At 36.1% G+C, this 10,865-nt stretch overlaps 1 protein-coding gene across 1 annotated transcript; it reads left to right on the top strand.

The window, feature by feature from the left end:
- Window positions 1-338: 338 nt before the first annotated feature.
- Window positions 339-10,528, top strand: LOC132165328 (MICOS complex subunit MIC60, mitochondrial). The gene is made up of 12 exons (XM_059575843.1): window positions 339-600; window positions 820-883; window positions 1,372-2,121; window positions 2,844-2,984; window positions 3,096-3,248; window positions 3,365-3,442; window positions 4,609-4,701; window positions 4,795-4,914; window positions 7,627-7,704; window positions 7,898-8,077; window positions 9,883-9,984; window positions 10,076-10,528. Exons 1-12 carry the CDS (start codon window positions 590-592, stop codon window positions 10,307-10,309), a joined length of 2,004 nt encoding a protein of 667 aa, XP_059431826.1. The 5' UTR covers window positions 339-589; the 3' UTR covers window positions 10,310-10,528.
- Window positions 10,529-10,865: the final 337 nt, after the last annotated feature.

Here is a 10,865-nt window from a genome sequence, read left to right as displayed (position 1 = left end):
CTAAAGAATAGCTATACTTAGGGTTAGCTAGTTCATTTCAAGGGTCTATTTCGTAAACCAAACAAGCTTAAATTCGTGCTAATTGGGGCCGATGCATCAGGTTAAGCAGGTATTGGCACACCGCTAAAATATATATGACACAGTAGAATCACTCGGTATACATCATTTCTCTTTTAAAATTGAGTAACAATTATTATATACCACATTTTATACCACTTTGCTAATGAAATGACAAAAAAAAAAAAAACTTGACGTTGTTAGCTTCAGCTTGTGTTAAGGCTATCGCTCGTCGCGTTAAATATCCGTCAGACTCGCCACTTTAATTGAACTACGGCTAAATGGAATTTGGGAAAAAGGTGACGGCATCCTTTCGCTGCGGCAGCAACCGGCGTTAAATCGATTGTCCTCTCCGCCAAAGCTTCCTCCCTAGGCCCTCCAATTCTTGATCTAAACCAATCGTTTTGATGCCAAGAACCTTAACTAAAATCTAAAAGCTCCCACTTGAACCCTCCCTTTCAGTTGTTCAGTCGGAAATTTTCTCGAGCAACTTCACCACGCCCTGAATTTCATTCTCTCGGAGTCAAAAACCATGTTACGGAGGTACGTATGGGCATTCTTGATATCATCTTTGACATATTTATCTCTCATTGCAATTTGAAATGAATTTTGTGAATTATTCTCGCTCTATAAGGCTTGTTCAGCACTCTCAGGTCCCGCAATTTTCCACTTTTTTTTTGAATTGAGAGTGGTCAATTTCTTTCAGTGACTATTGTCTGAATGCGATTTCTGAACCTAATGCCTGGTTGCCTGGATTTGCAGGTCAGTTCTGGAAATTTCATCTCGCCGTGCCCTTAGAAGGATCCCGGGGCAGATTACTACTCAGGCACGTAGAAAATTATTTTTCTGTGAAAATCCAACTTGTTACTGATGGAGTAGATTATTTTCAACAGCAATGTGTCGTAAATCATCGAACAACAACCTACAGCTACAGTAATATATAAAATCAAGGAGATTTTAGGACTGATAGGAGTATTTTGTAAGCATTAGAGTCTATAATATGTGAATGCGCGTAATTTTTTAAGCATTTTTTATGCGTAGTTCGTGTCGTGTTTTACTCACCAGCACTAGGCATTGCTACTATAGTCATTAGGTTTTAGGGTAAGAGTCATGGTGCAATTGTGGTTAGGGCGACGGGAATTTAAGGTCTGACAGAAAAACAACTATTTTTACTACGTGTCGGGCCAGAGTGGAATTATGTAGTATATGCTTTATGTGTGTGTTGCATTGTTGATTTGGTGAAGTTCTTTGTTGATGCTTGCAGTTATAACTCACTGTCTTTTTGTTCTTATATTTGGGTAACACTTGCAACAGATACCTGCATTTCTTTCTTCAAGAAAGGAATTATCCACTGTATCTAAGCAAAACACACCCTCACAACCTGGTTCCACAGGCAAGCCACCCGAGTCTGGGGGTTCGTTGCCAAAAGTTATTGTTGGAAGTGTAGCCGTTGGTGCTGCGTTCTTTGCGGCTTATCAAACTGGCTATTTAGACCAATTACTTGGTAAACAGAAGCAAAGTTCATTGAGGACGATTGGTGTTGAGAATAGAGATGCAAAGAATATCCAACATTCAGTAGAGCAATTAGGTTCTGGTGGAGCTGAAGAGCCTAACAAATTAGATGTTGAGCATCCAGGACAGGAATCAGTTTCGCATGAAAATGAAGATCCTAACAAGGTAAGTCCCGCTGCTGAGCATGCGGAGCAGAAGGTTGAAGCTCATTTAGATCTTCCTCATCTTGAACCTTTGAGTGAAAGACAAGGTGATGACCAGACGCAGGTGCAAGATAAATCCGAAACGACACCTGCCGAGGGTTTTATCCCTGTCCAGGAGAAAGACTTGCCAGAATATTCTCAAAGAAGTGTGGAATCTAATGATCAAGGTACAGATTCTGGAATTTCACCCAAAGGGAGTCTTGACATAAAAAGCACAGAGGAAGACACTAGTAAGACACAGAATGAAATTCACACTGGACCTGTATCTACCCAGGGTGGTGCTGTCCTCGAAGAAAGTGATATGAAAACTTTGCCACCCGAGCATCTCAGCACAGAAAAAAGACCAGAGGTACTTTGCTTGTCTCTACTCAATGCGCTGCATATATATTGACAGCAATTGTTAATTACAATGCCAATTATTATGTGCTCCCTATAGAATGTTTCCAATCATTGTAGTTACTGTTGAAAGTGGATTGGTGTAACTTTGACTCAGTTTTAGAATGTTAAAACCTTTTTCTTTTCTTTTCTCCTGCTTGTATACCTGCTCTTTTTGGAAACATCCTATCCCTCTCTTCCAGCCAGAAAAAAGATAAGGGTACAAGAAAAAGGTGTTTTCAAGGCTTAGTGGAATTATGTATGCTACTGCTATAGCATTTTACTAAACAGTGCATCTCTCAGTTACCTGAACATGGCAAGTCTTCATATGGAGGTCCTGTTTTTTTTGGCCTAAACACGTTGGTTAAAACAGTTCAGGACGTTATATTGTTCAAGTATTCCTGCGATAAACAATCGAGTAAAAATTGTAGTGGCAATAACACCACAAGCAGCTATGATAGATGATAATGATGATTCTTATTTTTTAAAATCATGTTGTGTGACTAGGAATTGAGTTCTACAATTTTGTTTTTTCTTTCGTTCCATATACATTAAGTGTTCTTTTTATTTTTTTTTTGCCCATACTCATGTTTTTAATAATTTTTTTGCATAACTGGAAATTCATTTTTCTTTCTTCTATTTTTATCAAGTAAAGATCACTTTGCTTGGGTTTCATTAAAATTGTTTCTGTTGCAGGATGCGTCAGGTAATGGTTTAGAATCACCCAATTCTCTCCTTGAAGCATATATTTTAAGGGATCAAACTGAAGACAGCACTGGAACTTCGTTAAAAAGTCAGGAAAATAATGAATACAATCATCTTCCCAAAGAAAAAGAGGTCGTTATCAGCGCTAGCTTTTTCACTTGTCTAATCATATTCTTATGGCAATGCTGAAAAAGAATGTCGAATTATATATAAAGACTAACATTTGGTTCTTTGGGACAATAGGCTCTAATTAGTGCAATTGGGGAGTCGAGTGATGCTTACATATCCAAGGATGGAAAATTGGTGCTTGATTTCTTACAAGCCATTCACACTGCTGAAGAAAGGCAAGCTGAGTTAGATGCTCGTGGTTTTGCTGAAGAAAAGAGGTTATTAAAGGTTTGGACTATTGTATAACTACTAGCATAAGCATGATTTACAGTTTTGGATTCGTATGTGAGTTTGGTGCGATAAACTTTGTACCAAGTTTTATTTTATCTTTCTTCATAATTTAGGAGAAATATGAAAAGCAATTGAAGGATGCAGCGGCTAGGGAACTCATGCGAGCAGAGGAGGCAGCGATGTTGGATAAGGTTGTAGGGGTTTTCAACCTTGTGTTTTTCATTTTACTTCCAATATGATATCTTTTTGTGGTTGCAGTATAGTTTTAGGGGCCTTGATGAAAGGAATATGGATAGGAATAGTGATGCAGCAAATTTGGTATGGGAAAGACTTCACCAGCCCATTAAAAAGAAAAATAAAAGAAAAAGAAAAAGAAACCTCTTTGCAAACGTGCTGCAGTCACAAAACAGAGTTGGACTGTTGGGATGAATAACAAAGTTAGGCTGGTTGGAGCCCTCTGTCACATAAAGGTTTTTTTTTTAAAAAAAAAAGGAACAATTTTTGAACTATTTGGCTTGTGAAAAATTAAGATATTTGAAAACTTTGTCTTACTACATTATTCATTTCTACTACACTCTATAGGAGTATACCAATTTCTTGGCATCCATATGTATACTAGGGCTTCCATGTTTTAAACAGCACACAAACATGTCTGGTCTACTTATAGCGAGACTTTAGAGCCCCTTGTTCCTCTTAGGATTGTTATAGTGCTTCATAATGTGATGTAAAGAAACGTGATTTAGATGGAGAAAAATGACATCACTTTATTGGTAGGGTAAAAGACAATTGAAAAGAAACAAGGAAGGAAGAAGAAAAACACAAGTGTAAATTTATAAACTGGGAAGTTCAGTTTCAGATAAGTGTGTTGTCCCCTTCTCCTTTCAAGGTTTCTACCTTTCCTTATTGCATTGCCCCACCTGACGCTAATAAGATCATGCCATCCCAAAATTCTCTTCTTCATTGGGGTGGCATGGGTTGAGTTACCTACTAAGCGGCTGCCATCCCCAAATATGAGACTGCCACTGTATCAGTTCTAGTTATTCACATTAGGTAATAAATTAATAATCATATCATGTGGTTGATGAATATATTTAGTTGTGCACTGTTGACCTTGAAATATCATCCTTTCCATGAGACAGCAATTAATTCTAAGTAAACTTGAAGGAAAAGAGTAGCAGTAGTAGATATGGATTTTATTATTCTTTTCTGCTGATAAACACAGACGCACACATGTCACACACATTATAACTAACGCCTTGTGCCTTGCCCCCCCACAATCCTGTTGGTACTGCTTTTCTAGCTATTTCAGTACCAGCTCTTGACTAATGCAAATTTAAATTTCTTCCCCATTTTTCAGGAATTAAAGAGAGAAAGGGCTAAAGCAGCTCTTGCTCTCAAGGCACTCCAGGAAAAATTGGAAGAGAAACTAAAGATGGAACTTGAACAAAAGGTGCGCCTTTAGATTTATGCTGTCAAAATATAAATAGATATTTCAGATTCTGATAATTAGTGAATACAATTTGCTTATTCTTAATATATGCAGGAAAATGAAGCAGAATTAAAGTTAGAAAAACTTGAGGAATTCACAAAAGCAGCACTTGCTGCCGCAATCGTGAGTGAGAAGGCCACCCAGCTTGAGAAAATGGCGGAAGCAAATCTTCATGTAAGATATTCGCTGAAGTCTCATAGGATTGATACAGTTGCATGTTAAGCTAGACTACTAAAAGAAAAAGTTTGGCGCATATTTCAATTCTTTAAGAAGGCAAGATTGAATTAAAAATCTGATGCATTTTTTTATGGTTAGGGATATTATCATGAAAAAAAAAAGTTTTTTTAGGGATACTTCAGGAAATATATGGATGCTTTGTAGTATTGCTAGTAATGGTTGCTTGATGATTGCACACAAAATTTCAGTCTGCATAAGAAATCTTGTAAAAGAGACTAGTTTTGAAGATAAAGTCATCTGCTATGGAATGTATACAGGTATTCAAAGCTACACCTAGCATATATCATTGACTTTAACTTCTCAGTACAGTGTCAAATATAACTAGCAATTACAAGTCTGCCAAAGTCATTTCAAAATCTGGTTTTCTACTGTTTCAATGCAGAAGTGTAAAGAAGTATAGTTGTTGATATGAAATGAATACTAATTCATCAAAAAAAAAAAAAGATATGATACCAATATAGTGATACGTCAATTCTGGAAATTTAGGATGTGATAATAAATCAATGTATGGAGGATAATTCCTCTTGTATACTTCCTATGTACTAAGGGATGCCTTATGCTTTTAATGATATGTGTCTATATATATATATATATATATAGAGAGAGAGAGAGAGAGAGAGAGAGAGGATAATTTTTAGTTTAAAAGATGAAATATGAACTTAAAGGCATAAATAGGCACAAAAAATAAAACTATTATTGAAGTTATAAATAACGAAATAACGATAGAATATGTAAACCATGATTTTTATTTAACATTTTTTGAAATTTTGAATTTGAAGATTTATAACTTCCAAAAACAACGAACCTTGTGTTTTACATTTAAACCTCCATTTTTATTTAGAGGTAATAAAAATTTAATGAAAAAGAACAAGCGCACGGGTTGTACAATATAAACTGCCATTTGTTCTTAAGAAATTTCAAAATTTTCCCGCAAAATGTACCCATACCATACCTGTGGGACCGTGTCATTTCCTACTAAATCCTCGAGAGAAAATAATGATTTGATTTACGCATACATATCCTATAAGTATCTTGCCTTATTCATATAAGAACATATCAGATATGGGTACAACAGTATGTTGAAGTATTTGTGCTTCAATACACTTTTTGACACTGACAGACTAACTAGTTGATAGCACTATGAACAAATATATACCATACCATATAGGAATTTTATGTTAGGTTGATGTTACAATATTAAAACATTAACTAATGACTAGAATGTAGAAATAACAAGAAAAAAAAAAAGTGTTCTTATATCTGTGGCCTCAATAGGGGGTTGTGGGATGCATTTCCATACATTTTTTTTTTTTATAAGTAATAATGCATTAAAAGAGCGCAGAGGGGCGCAACCCAAGTACACAGGTAGTATACAAGAGAGCGACTAAGTAGGGAAGAAAGAAGAAGAGAACATAAAGAGAAAATCAGGAATATTGATCACTAAAGGAGCAAGCCAGCCTGTAGTCCATGTGAATAAAGTGTACAAAAAGAAGTGAATAAGGTCCTCAAGATTCCTCGACACATCTTCGAAGCATCTCGCATTCCTTTCCTTCCAGAGACACCAAAGAAGACAAAGGGGAGCCATCTTCCATACCACAGCACTACTCGTTCTACCGCCCGCCCACCAACTAGCGAACATCTCCTTTACGCTTCTAGGCATAACCCAACACATATTAAAGCGAGAGAAGATAACATCCCACAACTTGCGTGCGACTCCACAATGAAGAAAGAGATGATCCACGGACTCCCCATCCGCCTCACACATACAACATCGATTAATCACAACGATACCTCTCTTCCGAACATTATCCAATGTGAGAGGTTTCCCAAGGGCAGCCGCCCATGCGAAAAACGCTACTCTCAAAGGAGCCTTGGTGCGCCAAATGCTTTTCCACGGAAAGTGGTTAGGCACCTTAAAGGCAAGCATCCTATAGAAAGAGCGTACCTCAAACTTCCCTTTTCTTGAAGGAATCCACCACATCCAGTCCTCTCCTTCCCCCCGAATCGAAGACGAGTACAAGAGCGAGAAGAAAGAGGCTAAGGCCATCTCCTCCCAATCATGAATACTACGGGTGAAAGTAACATTCCAGTGAACCATTCCATTTACACACTCCCGAATATCCGCAATGGAAGCATCCTTATTGCAAGCAATATTAAAAAGACCCGAGAAGGTATCCTTGAGAGACATCTCACCATCCATACATAACCAAAAGAAAAAAAAAAAAAGCATTTCCGTGGCTTCAGATTCTCTGGAGATCAGAAAAGACAACCACCAACTTCCCAGTTTGTCTAGATTACTAAGATAACATATCTTCTGTATATCTACAGTAGCAATTTAGAAAAGGAGGGATATGCAGATCTAAAGTAACACGAGAAACACCTTCAGAGAAATTGTATAAAAGGAGAAAATCCACTAAAAAAGAAACATTAATGGAAGTCAGACTGGCATTGAAAATAAATTGGTCCATGGTCCACTTATTGGTTTGTCGAAACCATCAAGGCGTTTAAGTTAGTAGTCTGATAAATTCTATTTATCAGAACGTATGTCTTGATTTTAAATTGCATATTGGATGTATTAATATGTTTTTAGCCATTTGGCTCCCTTAATTCTATAATTAACGGAAGTTAATTTAGTTTTCTCTTTTGTAGATAAATGCCTTGTGCATGGCATTCTATGCACGATCTGAAGAAGCTCGTCAGAGTCACTTTGCTAACAAGCTTGCTTTGGTAAAATTTCCATTTTCGTTTATGGTGCTGCTGCTATTTTCTTCTTTATTTTTTTCTTTATTCCTTAAGTATTTCTGATATCATTCTCTTAACGAAAAGTTGCATCGTTGTATTATTATATAATTTCATCATTTATATGTTTTAAACCTGCAAAATTAACACCCTAACAATTATTTGGATTTGGGTCTTGCAGGGAGCAGTTGCACTAGATGATGCACTTTCAAAAGGCCTACCAATTGAGACAGAAATTGATGCTTTGCGTTCTTATCTTGATGGCAGTGATAAAGACTCGGTTTTAGATTTGGTCCTATCATCACTTCCTGAAGAAACACGGAAAAATGGCATAGATACTACATTGCAATTGAATCAAAAGGCAAGTTATTTGTATGTAATTGTTTTTTTTATTAGTATTTCAACAAAATTTTTTTGATAAGTTATTGTTAACATAATGGTAGTGGATGTTGTTTCTCCTATTATTAACCAAAAAATATTTCTTAATGCTGTTGATTGTTATCTTTTTATAACCAAAAAATCTTTCCTTCAACAACACTTCTAATACCAAAGATCATAAGTTGCAGTCGTTTCTTCTGATAAGAGTGCAATAAGCTGATTACAGAAGATTTGATTGCACCTTTATTTCATTAGTTATGTGTGGCTATGTAATATTTTCAGTTCTTATTGACCTGCACTTGTTGTCTGCTAATGTTTTGTCCAAGAAGATTTAAATAATTTTATCAAGGCAGGCTTAAAATATTTAAACATATGTTTTTCCCCAAGACACAGCGGAGGTTGGGCCTGCTTTGCATTGCAAGTATATGTTCAGCTAACTGTTGATCAAGTTCTTCATTTCTTCATTTGATAGGAGGATCTTTGACCATGAGGCTATTGCAATTGATAGTTGTTTTTTACTTGTTTTGTCATGCTAACTAGTTGCACTACAAAACCTTGTTACTCCACCCTTCCTTTTCTCAGTCAAACTTAACAAGCGTTGTTACCACTCTCTCTCGTGCTCTTTTTTCTGATTGTGAACAGTATAGGAATGCATCTGAGTTTTCAAACTTGTGATTGACAACTAATTTAGCATAAATGTTCATATTCTCACTCTCGCATTCTGTTGCTTGATTGGTTACTATTATTGGTTGATTTGTGTTAGGCTTCAGTTTTAAGTTTGATTGCCAACACATCTTTGTATTTGGTCCATCAATGGTCGAGTTGAAAACCTTGGTGCTAAAATTGACTATCATAGGATAAGTTTCAATTGTTTGTTGCTGAAGTAACAAATAAGCAGAAGGATTTACTATTCAATATGATGAGATGGCTTTTTTTTTAAAAAAAAAAAATTATAACTTTGTAGTTGTGGTGATTGAACTTTTATATATATATTTTTAGTTGCCAACTTTTAGGCTGTTTAGTTTCACTGTTTTTAGAATTGAATGATAAGAACTTCACTTGATGCGCAAATCGGCATGTTTGTAGCAGCAAGTTTCCTAATGACTCCTTTGTTGCTGAACTTCTTGATACAGCCCAAACATCTCTCTCTCTCTCTCTCTCTCACACACGCATGTGTTTGTATTGCTATGAGCGTCTCGGTAGTTATCTTTTGTGGAAGTTATCTAGAGAAGGAAACACGAGTTAAAAACAAAAATTCTTAATATTTATAGCTGAACGTATTTCTATTTATTGCTTCCTTAGCTATTGTATGACGCATACTGGTTAAGGCGACTAGCTGCTCTAAGTTTGTTGAAAATAGATGTCATTTTTTTTCTTTAAGCCTTTTTATCACCGGACAATTGCCTTTGACTTAAATATTTCTAGCTCTTTTTTTTTTTTTTTTTTAATCTTTTTGTTTCTTCTAGTTAGGTATATCTCTTGTATATTTTCTTTGTACTTGAGTTGCAGCTTTTGCACTTTTTAATAAATTGTGATTACTTATAAAAAAAAGAGTAATGTAACTAACTGTTGGTGATGGATCTAGTTGAATGCTGTGAGTTTTTGGTAAAAGTGATTCGGGTTGATCTGTGAATACAGACGCCTAACAGGTTCCGTTCTCACAATCATCAAAAAGTTCAAATTGCTACTAATTCCAAACGTTTAAACCACTTTCCTTTTTTTTTTTTATTATTATTATTTATTTATTTTTAAAAATTTATATCTTTCTGACCTAGATGCTTCCTCCAGTTTGATACCTTGAAAGGGTCATTACGGCACTTCAGCCTGATCCCACCAGGAGGCGGAGGCATCTTGGCGCATTCTTTAGCACATATTGCGTCCTGGTTAAAGGTATGCAGATATGAGGCCTACTCTCCATATAAATGCACACATAACACGCTTACCGGAAAGTTCTTTGACTTTGCCTTTGCTTTTTGTTTAGGTTACGGAAGTTGATCAGTCTGGTGATGGTATTGAATCTATCATCGTGAAAGTTGAGTGCTATTTGGCTGATGGAAAACTTGCCGAAGCAGCAGATGCTCTTGAAGAAGGTGTTAGAGGCACCCAAGCTGCAGAAATAGTTGGTGATTGGCTGCGGCAAGTGAGAAACAGAGCTATTACAGAGCAAGCTCTAACTCTGCTTCAATCTTATGCTACTGCCATTAGCATTACTTAAATCTTGAGAATTTAGATTATCCACTGATTCATTTCTTTTGTAGCTAAGTTTACAAATATAGCCTGGTTTTTCAGACCATTACCCACAGGACAGGAACAACAAGATAACCCTTCCCCTTGGGGCTTGAGCAGCTGTTCACGGCAGTTTTGTATGTAATTTCAATGTCTTTTTCATGACTTTGTCAGGTTATCTACACCCGCTGAATAAGTTTTGTTTTTATCCCTAAAACAATCTTGTATTCCCTTCCCCACCCCCCCACCCCTTGGAGAACTGGATTGTTCGTTACATTACCTGGTGGAATTGAATAAAATACTGAATGATAATGGTCCAATTGGTTGGATATCTTTGCCTTGCAGAAAAAAAATGGACAAAGTTTTCTTCTAACATGTCTTTTAGAGTTTGTAATTTTTACACCTATTTTTATATAGGATTGACAAAGCATATGATGGATGTCAATTTAATAAATTAAATTGAGAAAAAATTCTTTTAACTTTTTTTTTGGATAACTTTGTTAGAAAAAGATATTGAGAATCAACTAGAATATACTCTAAACGTT

Source organism: Corylus avellana, chromosome ca11, assembly GCF_901000735.1.
Source record: "Corylus avellana chromosome ca11, CavTom2PMs-1.0".
Classification (NCBI taxonomy): Eukaryota; Viridiplantae; Streptophyta; class Magnoliopsida; order Fagales; family Betulaceae; genus Corylus; species Corylus avellana.
This window is presented reverse-complemented; position numbering and strand designations above follow the sequence as displayed.